The sequence below is a fragment of the Oncorhynchus clarkii genome, chromosome 23 (genome assembly GCF_045791955.1).
Source record: "Oncorhynchus clarkii lewisi isolate Uvic-CL-2024 chromosome 23, UVic_Ocla_1.0, whole genome shotgun sequence".
NCBI lineage: Eukaryota > Metazoa > Chordata > Actinopteri > Salmoniformes > Salmonidae > Oncorhynchus > Oncorhynchus clarkii.
The window spans coordinates 94,405-121,455 of record NC_092169.1 but is presented as its reverse complement, the minus strand read 5'-3'; the positions used below and the strand labels follow the sequence as shown (position 1 = coordinate 121,455).

Genomic DNA, 27,051 nt, shown 5'->3' with positions numbered 1-27,051 from the left:
ATGACTGCATGGCAAGCACGCCTCCAACTCAATCATCAAGTTTGCTGACGACACAACAGTAGTAGGCTTGATTATCAACAACGATAAGACCGTCTACAGGGTGAGGTGAGGGCTCTGGGAGTGTGGTGCCAGGAAAATAACCTCTCACTCAAGGTCAACAAAACTCTGGAGATGATCGTGGACCTCAGGAAACAGCAGGAAACACACCCCTATCCACATCGATGGGACCACAGTGGAGAAGGTGGAAAGCTTCAAGTTCCTCGGCGTACACATCACTGACAAACTGAAATTGTCCACCCACACAGACAGTGTGGTGAAGAACGTGCAACAGTGCCTCTTCAACCTCAGGAGGCTAAATACATTTGGCTTAACACCTAAAACCCTCACAAACTTTTACAGTTGCACAATTGAGAGCATCCTGTTGGGCTGTATCAACACCTGATATGGCAACTGCACCACCTACAACCACAAAGCTCTCCAGAGGGTGGTGCGGTCTTCCCAACGCAAACATCCCGCCCTCCAGGACACCAACAGCCCCCGATGCCATAGGAAGGCCAAAAAGATAATCAAGGATATCAACCACCCGAGCCACTGTCTGTTCACCCCGCTATCATCCAGAAGGTAAACTATTGTACGTTATTTTAGTCACTTTAATTATGTGCAAATATTGCATCACCCATATCATATGTATATAATGTATTCTATACTGTGTCGTTGTATCTTAGTCCAATGCCACTCTGACATATGTATATATTCTTAATCCATTCCTTACTTAGATGTACGTGTATTTTGGGTATATGTTGTGAAACTGTTAGAGCACTGTCGGAGCTAGAAACACAAGCATTTAGCTACACCCGCATATGCTAAACACGTGTATGTGACCAATACATTTGATTTGGATTTAATTTGAGTGTCCAGGCTTTCCCTCCGCTTGAACTCCTGAAACTAAGTCTACTTTGAGCAAGACCGAGGCCTGGGCAATACTTCCCATGTACCATGCTCTACATTTGATGACACCAGGGCCCAGCTTAGCGCAGTGCGCACAGCTAGCAGCATCAACGAGAGCTGCCAAAGTGTGTTTTTTTTAAATTTTATTTACCTTTATTTAACTAGGCAAGTCAGTTAAGAACAAATTCTTATTTTCAATGATGGCCTAGGAACAGTGGGTTAACTACCTGTTCAGGGGCAGAATGGCAGATTTGTACCTGGTCAGCTCAGTGGTTTGAACTTGCAACCTTACAGGATACTAGTCCAATGCTCTAACCACTAGGCTACCCTGCTGCCCCGTCTACGCCAAGGCAAGTAGCACAGAGCTGATGGGAGTCAGACTGGGTCATGTAGTGGCCGCAGTTGCCGGGGCGAGCCTTGTTAGGCTTGCGTCACTTCCTCTCCCCCTTGATCGGTACGCTGGAGGATATAATTTTGACTGGACAGACGAAACCAAAGGAATTACCGGGGAGGAGGCTAGTTAGCAACACCACATGCTGCTGCTTTTCGACAGGGAAGTTGGACAAGACAAAGGGGGGGGGGGGGGGGGGTGTTCACAGCTGTGACTATTACTGACGAGAATTCTCTTGGTAGGTAGAATGGCCGACATTTGATCGTAAGGAATTCTAGGTCAGGTGAACACCATGAGTTGTTCATCATAAAACAGGGGTGTTTATCTCTGTCGGCGCATGGAGAAGCCCGGTGACTGGACCAATTCCTACAACATATCCTGAGAGAGCCATGTTTCTGTGAAACAGAGAATGTTAGAATCTCTGATGTCTCTCTGGAAGGCAACCCTTGCTCGAATTTCGTCTACCTGTTGTCAAGAGACTGGACATTGGTGAGTAGTATGCTCGGGAGCAGTGAGCGATGTGCCCGTTTACGAAGCCTGACCAGAAGACCGCTTCATCTGCCCTTTCTGCGTCGCTGTTGTTTTCGGTCAGCTGCTGGGATTAGATCCACTGTCCTGGGTGGTGGTCCGAAGAGATTATCTGCTTCGGGAAAGTCGTATTCCTGGTCGTAATGTTGGTAAGTTGACATTGCTCTTATATCCAATAGTTCTTCCCGGCTGTATGTAATAAGACTTAAGATTTCCTGGGGTAACAAATTAAGTAAAAAAATAAAATACTGCATAGTTAACTAAGAACTCGAAGCTAAGCGACCATCATTGTTGGCACCATTCTATATCAACTTGTTGGGAAATGTTAGATTACTTGTTAGATATTACTACACTGTTAGAACTAGAAGCACAAGCATTTCGGTACACTTGCATTAACATCTGCTAACCATGTGTATGTGACCAATAAAATTAGATTTGATTTGGGAGTAACGGGGAGACTGTGTTTTTTAAATGGTACGGTATCATAGTATGACTTTTTTCTATTTCATTTTTTTGCTTTATGAGTAGTGCGTGACCCTAAGGTGGCAACACATACATTTTAAGTGATTTCAATGGATTCTTTCAACTTCAACCCCCCAAAAAATGCTGCATTTCCTGCTGTAATTTGAGATAATTTCCACGCTGCCACTTAGGGTTGCACGATATGGGCAAACAACCTAAGCCAAATGTTGCAATTGCAATTTGACTTAAGGTTTAGAGCAAAACACTTGCATGAACTGTTGGAATCATGGACATAGAATGATTATTCTAATCATATAGTTAGAATTTAATATAATAGTGTTGTTTGACATGACAACGAATTGAAATGTCAGGGAGGAGATATTGTGACAGGGTAGGAACCAAAGTGTGGACAAGCTGGCTAAAAGACTACTGTAACTCTGCTGGAGTCACTTTTATTGATAACTTTGACACCTTCTGGAAACAGAAGATACTCTATAGGAATGATGAAGTCCATCTAGACAATCTGGACCCTCTCTTTCTAAAATGATGCACCGCAATTGTTGCAACCCCTATTACTAACCTGTTCAAACTCTCTTTCGTATCATCTGAGATCCCTAAAGATTGGAAAGCTGCCGCGGTCATCCCCCTCTTCAAAGGGGGTGACACTCTAGACCCAAACTGTTACAGACCTATATCTATCCTAGCCTGCCCTTCTAAATTCTTTGAAAGCCAAGTTAACAAACAGATCATCGACCATTTCGAATCCCACTGTAACTTCTCCGCTATGCAATCTGGTTTCCGAGCTGGTCATGTGTGCACCTCAGCCACACTCAAGGTCCTAAACGATAAAAGACAATACTGTGCAGCCATATTCATCAACATGGCCAATGCTTTCGACTCTGTCAATCACCATATTCTTGTCGGCAGACTCAACAGCCTTGATTTCTCAAATGACTGCCTCGCCTAGTTCACCAACTACTTCTCAGATAGAGTTCAGTGTGTCAAATCAGAGGGCCTGTTGTCCAGACCTCTGGCAGTCTATGGGGCTGCCACAGGGTTACATTTTCAGGCCGACTCTTTTCTCTGTATACATCAATGATGTCGCTCTTGCTGCTGGTGATACTCTGATCCACCTCTACGCAGACGACACCATTCTGTATACTTCTGGCCCTTCTTTGGACACTATGTTAACAAACCCCAGATGAGCTGTTTGGCCCTGTCCAGGGGTATCATCGGATGGGGCCACAGTGTCTCCTGACCCCTCCTGTCTCAGCCTCCAGTATTTATGCCGCAGTAGTTTGTGTCGGATGTCAGTTTGTTATATCTGGAGTACTTCTCCTGTCCTATCCGGTGTCCTGTGTGAATTTAAGTATGCTCTCTCTAATTCTCTCTTTCTTTCTCTCTTTCTTTCTCTCTCTCGGAGGACCTGAGCCCTAGGACCATGCCTCAGGACTACCTAACATGATGAGTCCTTGCTGTCCCCAGTCCACCTGGCCGTGCTGCTGCTCCAATTTCAACTGTTCTGCCTGTGATTATTATTATTTGACCATGCTGGTCATTTATGAACATTTGAACATCTTGGCCATGTTCTGTTATAATCTCCACCCGGCACAGCCAGAAGAGGACTGGCCACCCCACTTAGCCTGGTTCCTCTCTAGGTTTCTTCCTAGGTTTTGGTCTTTCTAGGGAGTTCTTCCTAGCCACCGTGTTTCTACACCTGCATTGCTTGCTGTTTGGGGTTTTAGGCTGGGTTTCTGTACAGCACTTTGAGATATCAGCTGATGTACGAAGGGCTATATAAATACATTTGATTTGATTTGGAGTGCGTGCTACGGGTGGGTGCTGCTATGGTGACCAGTGAGCTGAGATAAGGCAGGGCTTTACCTAGCAAAGATGTATAGATGACTTGGAGCCAGTGGGTTTGGCAACGAATATGCTCCAGCAGGTATATTTCACTGGTCACCCCCAAAGCCAACTCCTCTTTGGCCGCCTTTCCATCCAGTTCTCTGCTGCCAATGACTGGAACGAATTGTAAAAATCACTGGAGCTGGAGAATTATATCTCCCTTACTAACTTTAAGCATCAGCTGTCAGAACAGCTTACCGATCATTGCACCTGTACATAGCCCATATGTAAATAGCCCACCCAACTACCACATCTCCTTATTGTTATTTATTTTTTGCTCCTTTGCACCCCAGTATCTCTACTTGCACAACCATCTTCTGCACATCTATCACTCCAGTGTTTAATTGCTAAAATGTAATTATTTCGCCACTATGGCCTATTTATTGCCTTACCTGTCACGTTCTGACCTTTATTTCCTTTGTTTTGTCATTGTTTAGTATGGTCAGGGCGTGAGTTGGGGTGGGCAGTCTATGTTTGTTTTTCTATGATTTGGGGATTTCTATGTTTCGGCCTAGTATGGTTCTCAATCAGAGGCAGGTGTCATTAGTTGTCTCTGATTGAGAATCATACTTAGGTAGCCTGGGTTTCACTGTGTGTTTGTGGGTGTTTGTTTCCGTGTCTGTGTTTTTCACCACACGGTACTGTTTTGGGTTTCGTTTATTGTTTTTGTATTCAGTTGTTCATGTGTACTATTTCTTGTTAAAAGAACCATGGACACTTACAACGCCGCATATTGGTCCTCTGATCCTTTTCGCCTCTCCTCTTCGGAAGAAGAGGAGGAAATCCCTTACATTACCTCCCTAATCTTACTACATTTGCACACACTGTATATAAACTATTGTATATAGACTATTTTCTATTGTGTTATTGAATGTACGTTTGTTTATCGCATGTGTAACTCTGTTGTTGTTTTTGTCGCACTGCTTTGCTTTATCTTGGCCAGATCACAGTTGTAAATGAGAACTTGTTCTCAACTGGCCTACCTGGTTAAAAAAAAGGTGAAATAAAAAAAATACAAATCATCTTGGCTCCTGGAATCTGTCCACGCATTTCAAGGCTGCGTTGAAACAATGACTGGTAAATGATCCAAGACCATCTCAGTTAACCCCTACCATTGTGACAATGAGTCGTCATAATGCTGCATCAAATGTACATGATCTTAGGGGCATTGGCAAACACAATGTAAGTCATTTAATTTATGTACCCCTAATTGCACCGAATACATCTGTTTATCCTACAGCTATCATAAGCCGTAATCATGAGCCTATAAACCAGAGTTACACTGTTAGCACGGGGGGTGTGCAATAGTGGGAAGACCACTTTATGCAGCTCACCCTGCACTATCAGCTCCAATGTAAATAACATGAGTAAGTCTACCTCTGATAAGCTTCCCAGTAAAGCATTAAAAACAATCAAGCAACCCAGAAAAGTGCAAAAAATAGCCCATATTAACATATGTAGCCTAATTAACTTGTTACGGAGGTGGTCCCTGCACAGGGACAGCTCAGCGGAAATTTCAGAGCGCCACCTATAGTACTCGAGTATAGTACTCGATAAATCTCAAACTTTCATAAAAATACACATGCAAGGTACTGAATTAAAGCTACACTCGTTGTGAATCTAGCCACCAAGTCAGATTTGTAAAATGCTTTTCGGCGAAAACATGAGAAGCTATTATCTGATAGCATGCACCCCCCCAAAATACCAGCACAACACGTAAACAACAGATTTTGCGGTAGCCGGCGCTACCCAAAACGCAGAGATAAAATATAAAGCATTCATTACCTTGGACGAGCTTCTTTGTTGGCACTCCTATATGTCCCATAAACATCACAATTGGGTCTTTTTCCCGATTAAATCCGTCATTGTATACCCAAAATGTCATTTGCTGAAGGCCAGTCTGATGCTGCAAAAAGCCCATTTACAAGACGCAACGTCACTTTTTAAAATTACAAAAGTTGCCTATAAACTTTTACAAATCACTTCAAACGACTTTTCCAAACCAACTTTAGGTATTAATAAACGTTAATGATGTATCAAATTGATCACGGGGCGATCTGTATTCGATAGCAGCAAGTCTGGAAATCATCGTCCATTTTTTCCAGTTTCACAACATACTGTGGTGCGCCTCAAGAAAGGAGGGGTCTATTCGTGTTGTAACCAAGGATAAATGAGTCAGAAATTGACAGCAATGGCGACATCGTGTGGAAGCTGTAGGCGTTTACAGGGGATATTTTCTGTCGCCTTAAAACAATACATTGATTGGCGGACGAATATTTTTTTTGTGTTTTTGGTAAACAGTTTTACCAGGGATTTTTACTCCTAAACACGTTCTGTTATAGCCACAGACCCGATTTAACCAGTTTTAGAGACTTCAGAGTGTTTTCTATACACACATACTTATCATATGCATATACTATATTCCTGGCATGAGTAGCAGGACTTTGAAATGTTGCACGATTTTTTACAAAAAGCTGCGAAAATTCGCATCATCCATAACAGGTTTTTAAACAAGATCCATGAAGTCAATAACTTGCTTGTAACAGAAGATATTCATATTCTGACTCTCTCTGAAACTCACTTAGATAATACCTTTGATGATACAGTGGTAGCAATACATGGTTATAACATCTACCAAAAAGACAGAAATGTCAACAGAGGTGGTGTTGCGGTCTAGAACCACATTCCTGTAAAACTTAGAGACAATCTAATGTTAAATACTGTTTAAGTAATATGGCTACATGTTAATCTGCCTCACCTAAAGCCCATTATTGTAGGAAGCTGCTATAGACCACCAAGTGCTAACAGTCAGTATCTGGATAATATGTGTGAAATGCTTGATAATGTGTGTGATATCAACAGAGAAGTATATTTTCTGGGTGATTTTACATATTGACTAGCTATCATCAAGCTGCCCACTTGGAAAAAACTTCAAACTGTAACAAGTGCCTGCAACCTGGATCAGGTTGTCAGTTAAGCTAACAGTAGTTACAAACAGCACATGAATTAAATCATCAACATGTATTGATCACATCTTTACTAACGCTGCAGATATTTGCTTTAAAGCAGTATCCAAATCCATATGATGTAGTGAGCATTTCACTGTAAGGTCTGCTATACCTGTTGTATTCGGCGCACATGACAAATGAACTTGTATTTGATCACAATATAATAGCCATATCTAGGAAAACCAAAGTTCCAAAGGCTGGGCCTAATATAGTGTATAAGAGGTCATACGATAAGCTTTGTTGTGATTCACATATTGATGATGTATAAATAATATTTGCTGGTCTGTGGTGTGTAATGAGGAGCAACCAGATGCTGCACTTGACACATTTATGAAACTACTTATTCAAGTTACTAATAAGCATGCACCCATTAAGAAAATGACTGTAAAAACGGTTGAATCCCCTTGGATTGATGAGGAATTGAAAAATTGTATGGTTGAGAGGGATGAGGCAAAAGGTATGGCAATTAAGTCTGGCAGCCCAACTGATTGGCAAACGCACCGCAAATTAAGAAATCATGTGACTAAACTAAATAAAAATAAACTACACTATGAAACAAAGATAAATTATATTAAGAATGATAGTAGAAAGATATGGGGCACCTTAAATGACATTTTGGGGGGAAAAGCCAACTCGGCTCCTTCATTCATTGAATCAGATGGCTCATTCATCACAAAGCCCACTGATATTGCAAACTACTTTAATGACTTTTTCATTGACAAGATAAGCAAACTTAGGGATGACATGCCAGCAAAAATGCTGATACTACACATCCAAGTATATCGGACCAAATTATGAAAGACAAGAATTGTACTTTTGAATTCCGTAAAGTCAGTGTGGAAGAGGTGAAAACATCATTGTTGTCTATCAACAACAACAAGCCACCGGGGTCTGTCAATCTGGATGGAAAATTACTGAGGATAATAGCAGACGATATTGCCAATCCTATTTGCCACATATTCAATTTAAGCCTACTAGAGAGTGTGTGCCCTCAGGCCTGGAGGGAAGCTAAAGTCATTCCACTACCCAAGAATAGTAAAAGCCCCCTTTACTGGCTCAAATAGCCGATCAATCAGCCTGTTACCAACCCTTAGTAAACTTCTGGGAAAAAATAGTGTTTGACCAGATACAATGCTATTTCACAGTAAACAAACTGATAACAGAAATTCAGCATGCTTATACACCTTGACTAATGTTCAGATGTTTGTGTGCCACAAAATAGGACTTAGGAAAATTGCAATTGACTCAGCACGGCTGGCTAATGTGCATGTCAATCTTTCCTGGCTGAAAGTGGAGGAGAGATTGACTTCATCACTACTTTTATTTATGAGCGGTATTGACATGTTGAATACACCGAGCTGTCTGTCTAAACTACTGGCACACTGCTCGGATACCCATGCATACCCAACAAGACATGCCACAAGAGAACTCTTCACAGTCCCCAAGTCCAAAACAGACTATGAGAGGCACACAGTACTACATAGAACTCTATTCCACATCAAGTAACTGACGCAAGCAGTAAAATTAGATTTTAAAAATCACCTTATGGAACAGCGGGGACTGTGAAGCAACACAAACATTGGCACAGACACATGCATACACACACACACACGATAACATACGCACTATACATACACATGGATTTAGTACTGTAGATACAGTGGGAATAACAAGTATTTGATAACCTGCAAAATCGGCAGTGTTTCCTACTTACAAAGCATGCAAATTAATTACTTAAAAATCATAAAATTCCGTCTCTCACGGTTGAAGTGTACCTATGATAAAAATTACAGACCTCTACATGCTTTGTAAGTAGGAAAACCTGTAAAATCGGCAGTGTATTAAATACTTGTTCTCCCCACTGTATGTGGTAGTGGTGGAGTAGGAGCCTGAGGGCACACGGTGTGTTGTGAATGTATTGAAATCTTTTTTAAATTGTTTAAACTGCCTTCATTTTGCTGGACCCCAGGAAGAGTAGCAGCTAATGGAGATCCATAATAAACACACAAAATACAAATACAAAGTGTTTCCTAGGGGACCCTATAATCTTTGGCTACATTGAATGTTTTCTTTTAGCTACTTCTAATTCACACTAATTCACTTTGATACTTAAGTATATTTAAAACCAAATACTTTTAGACTTTTACTCAATTACGATTTTACTGGGTGACTTTCACTTTTACTTGAGTCCTTTTCTTTTAAGATATCTTTACTTCTACTCAAGTATGACAATTGGGTACTTTTTCTACCACTGACATTTATTAGGTAGCTAGCCAGTTAACTTGCGATTAGCATTAGTGGCTAATAAAGTTTCGGCCCAACTTGCTAAAGACAAGACAAACTAGCTGTTTACGGATGTAAGAAACACAAATGTATAGCGTAATTATAGAATGCTAGTGGATTTATATGAAGAAGCAAAGTGAAAATAGCATCATTGTCGTCAACATTGTCACATGTGCTGCATTGACCATGCAGACTGAACGCAACTGTTTCGTGGTCGAAGAACAACAAATGCACTCCTTGTGTGACATAGGGCAGGGCTAGGTCTGTGTGGAAAGCAGCATGGAGAAAGAGAGAGCGGAGAGAGAGAGAGAGGACTCAAGTAGCGAAGTAAACTATAAAAATAGAGGTTACACACAGCGTATACCATTTAACAAATCAAACATTCAAATAGGGTTATAGAAGTAAAAACCCAAACTAGTCAGTGCATCAATACCGGTATATCGTAAAATATGGTATACCGACCAGCCCTATTAAAATGTACATATTATTGGTAACAGAAAACATAGCTGAAGAATAACTGTAGATTAAATCATGTTGTAATTGGAAATTGCACACCCCATGTAGGCTACTGCCCCTTTAAGAGCTAGAATAGATTTTTCTACGTTGTGATTCTCACCAAATATGTTGGTGTCTTCTCACACTATTCAAACCCAAGATGGCATAGCAGTTCAGACTTATTTTTGTCCTCGTCCTGTCGTGTCCCGTATATATATATTTACAACTTTTTTTTTCACATACATTTTTAATTTTCCAAAAACTCATCTTCAGAACACTCTCCTGCAATCCGCTTCACCAATTTATATTTATATAAAAAAGTATTATTTACCTCAGATCTGTGATCCTCCGAGAGGCTAGCCAGAAATTAGCCAGAAGCTAGCCGGGAGCTAGCCAGAAGCTGGTCCAGAAGCTACTCTGAAGCTGGTTCAGGGGCTAGTTCAGAAGCTAGTTAGCTTATTTACTGGCTAATCGTTGGTACTCAGCTGACCACGGTTTGTGGTCATCGGCTGTCCTTTGGCTCGAGAATCTATCGCCAGTTTTGTACGGCGCGGTGCAGCGCAGCGCGGCTCGGAGCGGAACATATCGGACCAATTTTTCTCTCCATGTCCCTGGATTTCGGCCGCTGGCTCTGGACGTCCATGCCTGGATCTCGCAGCTAGCTAGCTGCTATCCGTGTGACTATCGGCTTTCGTCGATTCCGGAGTTAACATCAATTGTTCCGGAGCTAGCCAGCTGAAGAGTTCCATCAATCACTCCTGGGCTGCAGTCACCTATCCGGACCCGTTTTGCTGCCTACGCGGAGCCCCACCGGGCCTTCACGGCTAGACTGCCGACGTTGTCTACCCGAGGGAATTGTCCGGCTGGCTCCTCCGGCGCAACGTTGCCTGGGCGCCCATCTGCGGCCTGCTAGCCATTGGCTATCTTATCGGCTGCTATCTGAATAGACAATCGGACAATTTTTATTTTATTTTATTTTTATGTATTAATTTATTTTTCTTCTTGGGCCTCTATAACTATATATATTGTTTTTATTTTTGTTGTTGTTGTGTGATTTGGATTCATCCCCTCTACCACACGGAAACCCACTAATCTACTGACGGAACGCAAGAGTTGGCTAATAACAGACCTCCATCTTATGCTAGCTTGCTCCTATGCTAGCTTGCTACCGATTTAGCTGTCTAAATCGCCGTGACCCCCAACCAACCTCTCCACTCACTGGACCCTTTTGATCACTCGACTGAGCATGCCTCTCCTTCATGTCAATATGCCTTGTCCATTGCTGTTCTGGTTAGTGTTTATTGGCTTATTTCACTGTAGAGCCTCTAGTCCTGCTCATTATACCTTATCCAACCTATTAGTTCCACCACCCACACATGCAATGACATCTCCTGGTTTCAATGATGTTTCTAGAGACAATATCTCTCTCTTCATCACTCAATACCTAGGTTTACCTCCACTGTATTCACATCCTACCTTACCTTTGTCTGTACATTATACATTGATGCTATTTTATCGCCCCCAGAAACCTCCTTTTACTCTCTGTTCCAGACGTTCTAAACGACCAATTCTTATTGCTTTTAGCAGCACCCTTATTCTACTCCTACTCTGTTCATCTGGCGATGTAGAGGTGAATCCAGGCCCTGCAGTGCCTAGCTCCACTCCTATTCCCCAGGCGCTCTCTTTTGACGACTTCTGTAACCGTAATAGCCTTGGTTTTATGCATGTTAACATTAGAAGCCTCCTCCCTAAGTTTGTTCTATTCACTGCTTTAGCACACTCTGCCAACCCGGATGTTCTAGCTGTGTCTGAATCCTGGCTTAGGAAGACCACCAAAAATTCAGACATTTTAATTCCAAACTACAACATTTTCAGACAAGATAGAACTGCCAAAGGGGGCAGTGTTGCAATCTACTGCAAAGATAGCCTGCAGAGTTCTGTCCTACTATCCAGGTCTGTATCCAAACAATTTGAACTTCTACTTTTAAAAATCCACCTCTCTAAAAACAAGTCTCTCACCGTTGCCACCTGCTATAGACCACCCTCTGCCCCCAGCTGTGCTCTGGACACCATATGTGAACTGATTGCCCCCCATCTATCTTCAGAGCTTGTGCTGCTAGGCGACCTAAACTGGAACATGCTTAACACCCCAGCCATCCTACAATCTAAACTTGATGCCCTCAACCTCACACAAATTATCAATGAACCTACCAGGTACCTCCCCAAAGCCTTAAACACGGGCACCCTCATAGATATCATCCTAACCAACTTGCCCTCTAAATACACCTCTGCTGTCTTCAACCAAGATCTCAGCGATCACTGCCTCATTGCCTGCATCCGTAATGGGTCAGCGGTCAAACGACCTCCATTCATCACTGTAAAACGCTCCCTGAAACACTTCAGCGAGCAGGCCTTTCTAATCGACCTGGCCGGGGTATCCTGGAAGGATATTGATCTCATCCCGTCAGTAGAGGATGCCTGGATATTTTTTTTAAAATGCCTTCCTAACCATCTTAAATAAACATGCCCCATTCAAGAAATTTAGAACCAGGAATAGATTTAGCCCTTGGTTCTCCCCAGACCTGACTGCCCTTAACCAACACAAAAACATCCTATGGCGTTCTGCATTAGCATCGAACAGCCCCCGTGATATGCAGCTGTTCAGGGAAGCTAGAAACCATTATACACAGGCAGTTAGAAAAGCCAAGGCTAGCTTTTTCAAGCAGAAATTTGCTTCCTGCAACACTAACTCAAAAAAGTTCTGGGACACTAAAGTCCATGGAGAATAAGAACCCCTCCTCCCAGCTGCCCACTGCACTGAAGATAGGAAACACTGTCACCACTGATAAATCCAACATAATTGAGAATTTCAATAAGCATTTTTCTACGGCTGGCCATGCTTTCCACCTGGCTACTCCTACCCCGGTCAACAGCACTGCACCCCCCACAACAACTCGCCCAAGCCTTCCCCATTTCTCCTTCTCCCAAATCTGAGCTGGTCATGGGTGCACCTCAGCCACGCTCAAGGTCCTAAATTATATATTAACCGCCATCGATAAGAAACATTACTGTGCAGCCGTATTCATTGATCTGGCCAAGGCTTTCGACTCTGTCAATCACCACATCCTCATCGGCAGACTCGACAGCCTTGGTTTCTCAAATGATTGCCTCGCCTGGTTCACCAACTACTTCTCTGATAGAGTTCAGTGTGTCAAATCGGAGGGTCTGCTGTCCGGACCTCTGGCAGTCTCTATGGGGGTGCCACAGGGTTCAATTCTTGGACCGACTCTCTTCTCTGTATACATCAATGAGGTCGCTCTTGCTGCTGGTGAGTCTCTGATCCACCTCTACGCAGACGACACCATTCTGTATACTTCTGGCCCTTCTTTGGACACTGTGTTAACAACCCTCCAGGCAAGCTTCAATGCCATACAACTCTCCTTCCGTGGCCTCCAATTGCTCTTAAATACAAGTAAAACTAAATGCATGCTCTTCAACCGATCGCTACCTGTACCTACCCGCCTGTCCAACATTACTACTCTGGACGGCTCTGACTTAGAATACGTGGACAACTACAAATACTTAGGTGTCTGGTTAGACTGTAAACTCTCCTTCCAGACCCATATCAAACATCTCCAATCCAAAGTTAAATCTAGAATTGGCTTCCTATTTCGCAACAAAGCATCCTTCACTCATGCTGCCAAACATACCCTTGTAAAACTGACCATCCTACCAATCCTCGACTTTGGCGATGTCATTTACAAAATAGCCTCCAATACCCTACTCAACAAATTGGATGCAGTGTATCACAGTGCAATCCGTTTTGTCACCAAAGCCCCATATACTACCCACCATTGCGACCTGTACGCTCTCGTTGGCTGGCCCTCACTTCATACTCGTCGCCAAACCCACTGGCTCCATGTCATCTACAAGACCCTGCTAGGTAAAGTCCCCCCTTATCTTAGCTCGCTGGTCACCATTGCATCTCCCACCTGTAGCACACGCTCCAGCAGGTATATCTCTCTAGTCACCCCCAAAACCAATTATTTCTTTGGCCGCCTCTCCTTCCAGTTCTCTGCTGCCAATGACTGGAACGAACTACAAAAATCTCTGAAACTGGAAACACTTATCTCCCTCACTAGCTTTAAGCACCAACCGTCAGAGCAGCTCACAGATTACTGCACCTGTACATAGCCCACCTATAATTTAGTTCAAACAACTAACTCTTTCCCTACTGTATTTAATTTATTTATTTATTTTGCTCCTTTGCACCCCCATTATTTTTTATTTCTACTTTGCACATTCTCCCATTGCAAATCTACCATTCCAGTGTTTTACTTGCTATATTGTATTTACTTTGCCACCATGGCCTTTTTGCCTTTACCTCCCTTATCTCACCTCATTTGCTTACATCGTATATAGACTTGTTTATACTGTATTATTGACTGTATGTTTGTTTTACTCCATGTGTAACTCTGTGTCGTTGTATGTGTCGAACTGCTTTGCTTTATCTTGGCCAGGTCGCAATTGTAAATGAGAACTTGTTCTCAACTTGCCTACCTGGTTAAATAAAGGTAAAATAAATAAATAAATAAAATACATTTAAAAAAAAACACAAATAAACAGCTTAGCCTAAAGATCACATATTGAAAACAAATCAATTGAACTAAAAACTCCACACATATTTTGGAATTTCTGTGCCTCGCTAATCAATAGGCTGTTTTTTCAGTGAATGTTCAATGTTTTTTCAGTGAACCTGCATATCATCATCTTCACTCTTATGTGGCACCAATGTGAAAGGGTTTATGGCAGGGGAAATTGTGTTGCAGTAGACTAGTGTGTGGTGTGGGAATAATTAAAAAATAATTACAAGCGAACCTGGGGAGCTTTGTGTTCACATTGCCCTAAAAAAATGTAACCGGACTGCGGAATTCAAGCGAACCGAACTCAGACCACCTCAGACCTCTGAGATAGTCTCAGTTTGATTCCTTTCGGGGGCTCTTTTGAGGGGTCTGAGTTCCTTTGGAGTGTTCACACTGGACAAAAAAAAGTGAACTGCACTGAGTTCACAAAAATGTATGCGAAAACACCCCGAGATGTCAATAGCCGTCAGCAGGCGCTTTAAAACTAGGCAATTCAGATCAATCAAATTGTTCTTAAACTTTGTTGTCTTGTCTACTGTTGACTTTTTAATCTGGACTGTCTCCAAACCATCCCAAATAAAATATGATTTGTGGGTGCACGTGTCCACTCCACATGTGTTGAACCTGCTATAGTGGGCAGACAGACTCAGCCAGACAGGGCTCCCTGGGAAGGGAGAACATGTTGGTGGCATGAGGTTGCAGCATGTGCCTAAAACTGACAAACTGACAATCACACAGATGACAACATTTATACACAGTGTGGCCTGCAAACAGACAACAGTAGTTACCCATAGTATGGCCTGCAAACAGACAACATATACACACAATACAATATAGACAACAACAGTTACACGCTTGAAAAAACAGGCAACAACAAAGAAACAAACAAATTTACCGCTTGCGTAGCTCCACTAGTCGTGCCGCAATCTCATTGATGGATCTCTGGATGTCGTCTCTCTCGAGGAGGTCTTCGCACAGGTCAGCGATTTTTTGGGCATTGGCCAGCAAGGCTCTGATGTTTTCTGCACCCTCTGGACCCCCATTAGGATCTGCCAGCCATGCCTATGAGGCACACACACATACTTTACATTTTAGGTGTTGTCCTTTTAAAATGTAATCTGATATTTCGACCAACCCAGAAACAAAACGTCAAATATTGGTATGTGTGTGCAGACCTGGGCAGCATCCAGTCTCCTAGCGAATGCCAGTTTAGCTTTAGTTAAAGCCTCGAGCCTGCGGGTGGCACTGTCCACTTTCCCAAGCAGCAGGTCCAGACCCTGAGAACACTGACCGGCCCGCTGAACACATAGTGGAGACAGACCATGTCCTCTACAGGAGGAGATTATACACACACACACTTTAACACTTAGCAGGTTTAATGTATTGTAAGATTGTCATGACCATGTACGACACCCTTATAATGTGTTAGAATCAACTCAACATGAAAATAAATACCAGCCATTAGAAAGTTGAAATGCTGATACATATAGACATAACATTAGGGAAGCACGATATATCGGTAAGTATATCGGAATCTGACGATATTAGCTAAAAAGGGCAACATCGGCCTCGGCCCAATGTCTAGTTTAACACCGATGTGCAAAACGGATGTCAAAGCTGATGTGCATACCTATATAATGTAGGTAGATGACGTAATGACGCCACAAAAAAATACAGCATTCCTAACCTAGCCCACAATGTCTGCTATGTGGATCTATTTTGAAGTTTCAAAGGAAGATAACAAAAAGGCGAGTAGCACAATGTTTGTGCTACTATTATTTCCCAAGAAGGGGGGAAAGTTAAATATTTCAATACCACAAACCTAATTACTCATTTGAAAGTACATCACCCCCAGATGTTCAGCGACTACTTAGGACAAAAGCCCTTGACAATCAACCGTTCTCTGTCGTGGATAATGTTGGCTTTCACCGACTGGTCGAGCACCTCGAGCCTCGGTACACATTATCAAGTAGGCGCTATTTTTCAGATGTTGCCCTACCGGAGTTAATCAAATACCCTCTATTCAGGGACAACGTTTATTTGTCACGTAGACCTTACAGTGAAATGCATACTTACAGGCTCTAACCAACAGTGCAAAAAAAATGTATTAGGTGAACAATAGGTAAGTAAAGAAATAAAAACAACAGTAAAAAGACAGTGAAAAATAACAGTAGCGAGGCTATATACAGTAGCGAGGCTATAACAATTGCGAAGCTATATACAGGCACCGGTTAGTCGGGCTGATTGAGGTAGTATGTACATGTAGATATGGTTAAAGTGACTATGCATATATGATAAACAGAGAGTAGCAGCAGAGTAAAAGAGGGGTTGGGGTCTTATTGTTTGGGGGTAAAATCTGTTGAGAAGCCTTTTTGTCCTAGTTACACAGTATTGTTGAAACGCACATCCATGAGCTACTTGCTATGGGTGTCACTGCTATTAGCTTAACGACTGACATTTGAACCAGCGATGTCCACCCCATGAGCATGTTGAGTCTGACAGCACAGTGGGTCGATTTCGTACTGCGGATATGCTCAAGAATGTGCTGGTTCTCATACCGCTGCTGCCATTTCAATGGCATTTGAGAACATGTTTGAAACATGAACAAACTCTTAGCTCCATTCGAACAACTGACTCGAGAAATAAGCTCATCAACTGTGTCTGCATCAGACGTGATACTCTCTGTCATGGCATTGAAACGCCTGCTCAACAAAACTGCCGACAGACCGTGGGGTTAAAGCTTGCAAAAGTAGTCTACTAGAGGCTGTGAAAAAGCAATTCAGTGGCATTCTCTCTGAACCTGTTTACTGTGTCGCCACCATGCTTGATGCTAGGTACAAGGACCGCTACTTCGATGCAGACAAGAAACAGGGTTTATGTGAAATGTTACAGACACAGCTGGACAAGATGGAAACGGATACAGTGACAGTGCGCACCGAAGAAGAGAACCCACGACAGAAGAGGCCATGGACAGACAGACCTGAGACTTCACTGCTTGACATGTATGATGAAATCCTGGTTGAGAATGAAACGACTGAACAAATGAACAACGAAACAGCACAGCAAGTACGTGAAAGAAATAGGTTTTGATTATGTTTTACTGGTAATGGGGACATATGTAAATGCCAACAAAATAACTTTTTAGCCAGTGTGTGTGTGTTTCAACTATTTAACTACTAGAATGCTTAAAGGGCCGCACATTTTCTTTATATGGGTATCAGGTTTTTTGGCAAGGAAAATATCGGATGTCAGTATTGGCCAAAAAGGTCATATCGGTGCATCCCTACATAACATAATGTAAGCCTTATCATGCGAGATTGGAACGGCTTATACATGGTTATTATAACAACGAGCAAGCACACACACACACACAGTACCTGACACGTAGCTCTGTGACCTGGTCAGTCATCTGTCCCAGAGTCTTTGCTGTTCCAAGTGTGTCTCTGCGTTCCCTTCCAGCACACAGTTCTCCTACCTTCCCTGCCTCATCCAATATCACACGCACCGCTACATCCCCGGGCTCGCCTACACACACACACAATGAATTAACCATAAGGAGTGCAGTGCTAGTATTGTGAGGATGTCACTATAAGGATGATGGGGCAGGCAGGTATTTGGGTAGACTATCACTGGACCATGGCGGATAGGATTATGGATAGGATATGTGTGTGTGTACCTGGTTGTCCATGGGAGTCTTTGAGCCAGCCTTTCGCCATGGTCATCTTAGCCTCTATCACCGCCAGAGAACGTTTCATACACTCCATGTCCTAGAGAGACACAAAGAGAGCAGTTATACACTCACACACACACACACATGCACTCACGCACCCACTCTCCTCACACAGCATTTACAGACATACACACACTCACGCTCTCTCTCTCACACACACTGCAGCATGGCAGAGGGGAAAGAGACAGGCTTACCTTCTACAGGGAGGAAAAGAATGAAGGGAGAAAAAAGAAAATAGTTATAACAGAAGCCCAACAGAAGAAAAGAGTGGAAACTAAAGAGAGAAAGTGAAGTATGCATTAAGACAGGGTTTTTCCAATCCAGTTCCGGAGGTCAATAGTACTGCTGATGTTCACCCTGCCCTCTATTCAGGGACTAATTCAGATTTGGAAAACAAGGCGAGTGGACTCTCTGGTCAATCAATTAATTACCAGGGAGAAAAAACCAGCAGACCACCAGACCTGGATAGGAACACCCCTGGTTTAGGAAATGCTGCGTCTAGTGTAGAGGAAAATGGGAAGGGAGGGACTACCAGAGACTGGTGTGTGTCTGGAAGGGGAGTCAGGGGGTGAAGTGTGTGTGTATGTGTGTGTGTACCTTGTTGGCCCATGTGTCTTCATCCCAGGTGGTAAGCTGTAGGACTCTGATGATCTCACTAATCTCAGCACTCATCTTCTCAAACGTAAAGCATCTGTTTCTCTCTGCCTCATCCACCCCAGCACTATGCGTGCTCTTAGTCGCTACAAATATCTTTATGGCTGGTGAGAGAGAAATGGGGATTACTGCAGAGTACATGGACTAGTGTGTGTGCGTGAGTGTGTATCTTTGAGAGAATGAGAGCCTGAGTGAGTGTGTATAGGGAAATGGTGGGCTGGGAGTCATTCTGCCAGAGCCAAGTTCTAATTACCACTGCAATTATCAGTGCTGCTATGACAACTCTGGTATCTGCTGGGCAGCTGTGTGTGTGAGGAGTGTGCAGAGAAGACAGGCAGACACACACAAATAAACACAGAGAGACAAAGCTCATATGAGAAGAGGCAATAGTTGTTTGACAGTGTTCATGGAGGTGAGCAAATTCACACACACACAAACACCAACAGAGAGAGAGAGAGGGAGAGAGAAAGAGAGAGACAGACAGTCCGACAGACCTGATATGAGTACAGGCAGTAGTTGTTTGACAGTGTTCAGGGAGTTGAATAGCATCTCTCTGTGTTCCTGATGGGTCAACTCCTGCTGTCGCTTCTCAATCATCTTAGACATCTTAGTCATACCTGTAGCCAATCACAACACGGAGTGAAAAATATCCTGAACCAATTATCTTCATGGTCAGAGGTTACCTGGTGTTCTTAGTGTAGGTTATCAGGGTTAGAGATCAGGTTAGAGTTTCAACCTGTGGTCTGGTGGTCCACATTTTTTAAGAGATTTTATTTTATTTTGTCAATGTTTTTTTTCTTCCAAAATTAATAACAGTATTAATGGTATTCTAAGCAATTTAACGTTACTTTTACATTACTTTTCTCAACTCAAATTGTTAATAATAATAGGGCTCTAATCTATTACCTTGTCTAGTTAAATAAAGGCTAACTAAAATAAATAAAAAGACTCCACGAATGGTGGTCCTCATGAACTTTTGATGTTGATTTGGTGGTTCCCAGAAGGGAAAAGGTTGGAAACCGCTGGGTTAGAGGTCAGAGGTTATGGGACAGAGGCTTAAGGTGAGGTCACCTGGTCCCAGTTTCTTTGTATAGGTGATCAGGGTTAGAGGTTAGTTCAGAGGTTAATGGTCAGAGCCTACAGGTGAGGTTACCTGGTCCTAGGTTCTTGGTGTAGGTGATCAGGTCCTCCATGGTCTCCACAATCTCAACTACAGTCAAATACTCCAGGATCCCCTTACACACACGAATGATCTTACGCACCTAAAAAAACAAAAAACACACATGCACACACACACAAATACACACACTTGGATGAGCTTTCATGTACACAACAGATAGTTAAGCTACAGCAACTCTTAACCATAACCTTAACATAACATAGCAGGTGTAAAATAAACGCCTGAAACTAGATCCCCTATATACTGGTCTTGACGCGATGAAAAAAAACTGTTGGGGGAGGTTTTCTTCTGCATTGGAGTTAAGATGGAGTGCCGCCTTGTTAACGTCCAAAAGCGTCCGGTTGTTGGGGTATCGGCAGAGGCTACCATAACCCTGACCTTATCTCTAACCCCCTGGCTCTAACCCTTAACCCATCTAACTGTGTGACACCACAGCACACCCAACAGGACTGACCAACAAAAATGTAAACGCAACTTTTACTGAGTTACAGTTCACATAAGGAAATCAGTCAATTTAAATAAATTCATTAGGCCCTAATCTATGGATTTCACATGACTGGGAATATAGATATGCATCTCTTGGTCACAGATACCTCTTAAAAAAGATAGGGCCGTGGAACAGAAAACCAGTCAGTATCTGGTGTGATCACCATTTGTCTCATGCAGCGCGACAAATCTCCTTTGCAAAGAGTTAATCAGGCTGCTGATTGTGGCCTGTGGAATGTTGTCCAATTCCTCTTCAATGGCTGTGTAAAGTTGCTGTATATTGGCGTAAACTGGAACTCGCTGTCGAACTCGTCGGTCCAGCGCATCCCAAACCTGCTCAATGAATGGTGACATGGATGGTGAGCACATTTTTCGCTTCCAGGAATTGTGTACAGACCCTTGCGACATGGGGTCGTTCATTATGATGCACGCAACATGCATGCATCACATTATCATGTGATGGCTGCGGATTAATGGCACGACAATGGGCTTCGGGATTGCTTCACGGTATCTCTGTGCATTCATATGGCCATCGATAAAATGCAATTGTGTTTATTGTCCGTAGCGTTGACATCAGAAAAAGCATTCCCCGTACAGTTGAAAACAGGATTCATCCGTGAAGAGCACACTTCTCCAGCATGTCAGTGGCCATCAAAGGTGAGAATTTGCCTACCGAAGTCAGTTATGATGCCGAACTGCAGTCAGGTCAGGACCCTGGTGAGGACAATAAAGTACATAGATGAGCTTGCCTGAGACGATCTCTGACAGTTTGTGCAGAAATTCTTCGGTTGTGCTAACACACAGTTTCATCAACTGTCCGGGCGGCTTGTCTCAGACAATCCCAGACGTGAAGAAGCTGGATGTGGAGGTCCTGGGCTGATGTGGTTACACGTGGCCTGCGGTTGAGGCCAGTTGGACGTACTTCGATAGCAAATTTGAATTTACAAAAAAAAAAAAATGACGTTTTCGTCTTTTGAGCTTCTAGTCATGAAATCTATACAGCCTACTCAAATCACTTTTTATAGCTACTGTTTACAGGCCTCCTGGGCCATATACAGCGTTCCTCATTGAGTTCCCTGAATTTCTATCGGACCTTGTAGCCATAGCAGATAATATTCTAATCTTTGGTAGCTTTAATATTCACGTGGAAAAGTCCACAGACCTACTCCAAAAGGCTTTCAGAGCCATCATTGACTCAGTGATTTTATTTTGATTTGAGTGGGTTTTGTCCAACATGTCTCTGGACCTACTCACTGTCACAGTCATACTCAATGCTGTCTGATCTAGCTGACACCTAGATTTTTTGACATCATTTCCGGTCACAACTTGCAGACTTGTTTACGTGTTGCTGTAAGTTTTGTTGCCAACCTTACTTTGCTACCTGACAACTTTAAGGTTTTTACTTTTTAATAACCGTTTATCATTTTTGTTTTTTCCCTTAACTTTATTTTTTCATTCAACTTTTTTACTCCGGACGCTTTATCTGGACATGGTTCGTCAGGACCTCCAACAGCCGAAGCTAAGTAGTAACATTAACATGATGCTTTATCTGGACATGGTTCTACAGGACCTCCAACAGCCGAAGCTAAGTAGTAACATTAACATGATGCTTTATCTGGACGTGGTTCGTCAGGACCTCCAACAGCCGATGCTAAGTAGTAACATTAACATGATGCTTTATCTGGACGTGGGTCTGCAGGACCTCCAACAGCCGAAGCTAAGTAGTAACATTAACATGATGCTTTATCTGGACATGGTTCATCAGGACCAGCCGAAGCTAAGTAGTAACATTAACATGATGCTTTATCTGGACATGGTTCATCAGGACCAGCCGAAGCTAAGTAGTAACATTAACATGATGCTTTATCTGGACATGGTTCATCAGGACCAGCCGAAGCTAAGTAGTAACATAAACATGATGCTTTATCTGGACGTGGTTCGTCAGGACCTCCAACAGCCGAAGCTAAGTAGTAACATTAACATGATGCTTTATCTGGACGTGGTTCTACAGGACCTCCAACAGCCGAAGCTAAGTATTAACATTAACATGGTGCTTTATCTGGACCTGGTTCATCAGGACCTCCAACAGCCGAAGCTAAGTAGTAACATTAACATGATGCTTTATCTGGACCTGGTTCGTCAGGACCTCCAACAGCCGAAGCTAAGTATTAACATTAACATGATGCTTTATCTGGACATGGTTCATCAGGACCTCCAACAGCCGAAGCTAAGTAGTAACATTAACATGATGCTTTATCTGGACCTGGTTCATCAGGACCTCCAACAGCCGAAGCTAAGTAGTAACATTAACATGATGCTTTATCTGGACCTGGTTCGTCAGGACCTCCAACAGCCGAAGCTAAGTAGTAACATTAACATGATGCTTTATCTGGACCTGGTTCATCAGGACCAGCCGAAGCTAAGTAGTAACATTAACATGATGCTTTATCTGGACATGGTTCATCAGGACCAGCCGAAGCTAAGTAGTAACATTAACATGATGCTTTATCTGGACATGGTTCATCAGGACCTCCAACAGCCGAAGCTAAGTAGTAACATTAACATGATGCTTTATCTGGACCTGGTTCGTCAGGACCTCCAACAGCCGAAGCTAAGTAGTAACATTAACATGATGCTTTATCTGGACATGGTTCATCAGGACCTCCAACAGCCGAAGCTAAGTAGTAACATTAACATGATGCTTTATCTGGACATGGTTCATCAGGACCTCCAACAGCCGAAGCTAAGTAGTAACATTAACATGATGCCTTCTAATTGCAGTCGCTGTACTCATAATATACAGGAGAACGATCGCCTTACGGCGAGGATAGCTGTGCTACAAGCCCAGCTTAAGACGCAATGGTTAGGCAAGGGTAATTTCAGTGTAGGAAAGGATGAAACAGCGTCTGTGCCACCAGTAAGTACAGATAGTAACGTTAGTATAAATCCCCTCGCACGGTCCCCGCAGCCGGACAACTTTCTCACTGTTTCTGGAGGGAAATGCTGTAGGAATGCTCAACCGGTGTCGCTCATTCAGCCGACAGAAACTTTCAACTGGGTTTCCCCATTAAGCAACAAGTCGGAGTCAGAGGCCGAGCCTTCTCTGGTCTCTACTCCTCCCGTTACGGGGTCTGATACACCGAAGCTTCCCACCATTCGCTCTGACAAATTGAAAACTCTAGTCATTGGCGACTCCATTACCCGCAGTATTAGACTTAAAACGAATCATCCAGCGATCATACACTGTTTACCAGGGGGCAGGGCTACCGACGTTAAGGCTAATCTGAAGATGGTGCTGGCTAAAGCTAAAACTGGCGAGTGTAGAGAGTATAGAGATATTGTTATCCACGTCGGCACCAACGATGTTAGGATGAAACAGTCAGAGATCACCAAGCACAACATAGCTTCAGCGTGTGAATGAGCTAGAAAGATGTGTCGGCATCGAGTAATTGTCGGTGACTTTGATATTCACATGGAAAAGTCCACAGACCCACTCCAAAAGGCTTTCGACTTTTTTGGGGGGGGAGTTTTGTCCAACATGTCTCTGGACCTACTCACTGTCACAGACATACTCTGGAACTAGTTTTGTCCCATGGAATAAATGTTGTGGATCTTAATGTTTTTCCTCATAATCCTGGACTATCGGACCACCATTTTATTACATTTGCAATTGCAACAAATAATCTGCTCAGACCCCAACCAAGAAACCTCAAAAGTCGTACTATAAATTCAGGCAACACAAAGATTCCTTGATGTCCGTCCAGACTCCCTCTGTCTACCCAAGGAGGACAAAAATCAGTTAAACACAAAACTGAGGAACTCAATTTAACCTTGCGCAATACCCTAGATGCAGTTGCACCCCTAAAAATGAAAAAAAATTCTCATAAGAAACTAGCTCCCTGGTATACAGAAAATACCCGAGCTCTGAAGCAAGCTTCCAGAAAATTGGAACTGAAATGGCGCCACACCAAACTGGAAGCCTTCCGACTAGCTTAGAAAGACAGTACCGTGCAGTATCGAAGAGCCCTTACTGCTGCTCGATCATCCTATTTTTCCAACTTAATTGAGGAAATAAGAACAATCCGAAATTCCTTTTTGATACTGTCGCAAAGCTAACTAAAAAGCAGCATTCCCCAAAAGAGGATCGCTTTCACTTCAGCAGTAATAAATTCATGAACTTCTTTGAGGAAAAGATCATGATTATTAAAAAGCAAATTACAGACTCCTCTTTAAATCTGCGTATTCCTTCAAAACTCAGTTGTACTGAGTCTGCACAACTCTGCCAGGACCTAGGATCAAGAGAGACACTCAAGTGTTTTAGTACTATATCTCTTGACACAATGATGAAAATAATCATGGCCTCTAAACCTTCAAGCTGCATACTGGACCCTATTTCAACTAAACTACTGAAAAAGCTGCTTCCTGTGCTTGGTCCTCCTATGTTGAACATAATAAACGTCTCTCTATCCACCGGATGTGTACCAAACTCACTAAAAGTGGCAGTAATAAAGCCTCTCTTGAAAAAGCCAAACCTTGACCCAGAAAATATAAAAAACTATCGGCCTATATCGAATCTTCCATTCCTCTCAAAAATGTTAGAAAAGGCTGTTGCGCAGCAACTCACTGCCTTCCTGAAGACAAACAATGTATACGAAATGCTTCAGTCTGGTTTTAGACCCCATCATAGCATTGAGACTGCACTTGTGAAGGTGGTAAATGACCTTTAAATGGCATCAGACCGAGGCTCTGCATCAGTCCTCGTGCTCCTAGACCTTAGTGCTGCTTTTGATACCATCGATCAACACATTATTTTGGAGAGATTGGAAACCCAGATTGGTCTACACTGTCACGATCGTCGTAAGAAGCGGACCAAAGCGCAGCGTGGTGTGAATCCATTATTTTATTGAATGACAAAAAACACAAAGAACACTTAAACAAAAACAACAAAACAAACTTGATGCTATGAAAACGAGTGCTGACACAGGCAACAACACAGACAATAACCCACGAAATACCCAAAGAAGATGGCTGCCTAAATATGGTTCCCAATCAGAGACAACGATAAACACCTGTCTCTAAATGAGAACCAATCTAGGCAACCATAGACCAACATAACCACCTAGATGAAAACAACCCCATGAATCTACAAAAAACCCTAGACAGTAGAAACACCCTAGAATGAGACAAAAACACACATATCACCCATGTCACACCCTGACCTAACCAAAATAATTAAAAAAACAAAGGATACTAAGGTCAGGGCGTGACAGTCCCCCCCCCCCACAAAGGTGCGGACTACGGCCGCAAAAATCTAATCTAAAGGGGAGGGTCCGGGTGGGCGGGCTTCTTTCACGGCGGCGGCTCGGGTGCTGGACGTGGACCCCACTCCACCGTAGTCTTAGTCCGCTTTTGTGGCCTCCTAGGAAAGGCGACCCTTGCCGCCAACCTAGGACTGACAACCCTACTAAAGGGCCCCACTGGACTGAGGGGCAGCTCTGGACTGAGGGGCAGCTCCGGACTGAGGGGTAGTTCAGGACTGAGTGGTAGCTCAGTGCTAGCCTCGCTACACTGGCTTCCTGTCAAGGCAAGGGCTGATTTCAAGGTTTTACTGCTAACCTACAAAGCATTACATGGGCTTGCTCCTACCTATCTCTCTGATTTGGTCCTGCCGAACATACCTACACGTACGCTACGGTCACAAGACGCAGGCCTCCTAATTGTCCCTAGAATTTCTAAGCAAACAGCTGGAGGCAGGGCTTTCTCCTATAGAGCTCCATTTTTATGGAATGGTCTGCCTACCCATGTGAGAGACGCAAACTCAGTCTCAACCTTTAAGTCTTTACTGAAGACTCATCTCTTCAGTGGGTCATATGATTGAGTGTAGTCTGGCCCAGGAATGTGAAGGTGAATGGAAAGGCTCTGGAGCAAAGAACCGCCCTTGCTGTCTCTGCCTGGCCGGTTCCCCTCTTTTCACTGGGATTTTCTGCCTCTAACCCTATTACAGGGGCTGAGTCACTGGCTTACTGGTGCTCTTTCATGCTGTCCCTAGGAGGGGTGCGTCACTTGAGTGGGTTGAGTCACTGATGTGATCTTGCTGTCTGGGTTGGCGCCCCCCCTTGGGTTGTGCCGTGGCGGAGATATTTGTGGGCTATACTCGATCTCGTCTCTGGATGGTAAGTTGGTGGTTGAAGATATCCCTCTAGCGGTGTGGGGGCTGTGCTTTGGCAAAGTGGGTGGGGTTATATCCTTCCTGTTTGGCCCTGTCTGGGGGTATCATCGGATGGGGCCACAGTGTCTCCTGACCCCTCCTGTCTCAGCCTCCAGTATTTACACTGCAG

At 43.3% G+C, this 27,051-nt stretch overlaps 1 protein-coding gene across 3 annotated transcripts in view; it reads right to left on the bottom strand.

Moving 5' to 3' along the window:
* The window catches only part of LOC139381744 (vinculin-like), a 57,658-nt gene that overhangs the window by 13,146 nt on the left and 17,461 nt on the right, over positions 1-27,051 (bottom strand). For all 3 annotated transcript variants that reach the window (XM_071125489.1, XM_071125490.1, XM_071125491.1), the window contains exons 4-10: positions 20,201-20,309; positions 19,542-19,664; positions 18,991-19,151; positions 18,340-18,430; positions 18,041-18,188; positions 15,839-15,992; positions 15,559-15,725 (exon numbers count right to left, since the gene is read on the bottom strand). In XM_071125489.1, coding sequence (XP_070981590.1) covers positions 15,559-15,725; positions 15,839-15,992; positions 18,041-18,188; positions 18,340-18,430; positions 18,991-19,151; positions 19,542-19,664; positions 20,201-20,309 — 953 coding nt within the window. The remainder of the gene's footprint in view (positions 1-15,558; positions 15,726-15,838; positions 15,993-18,040; positions 18,189-18,339; positions 18,431-18,990; positions 19,152-19,541; positions 19,665-20,200; positions 20,310-27,051) is intronic.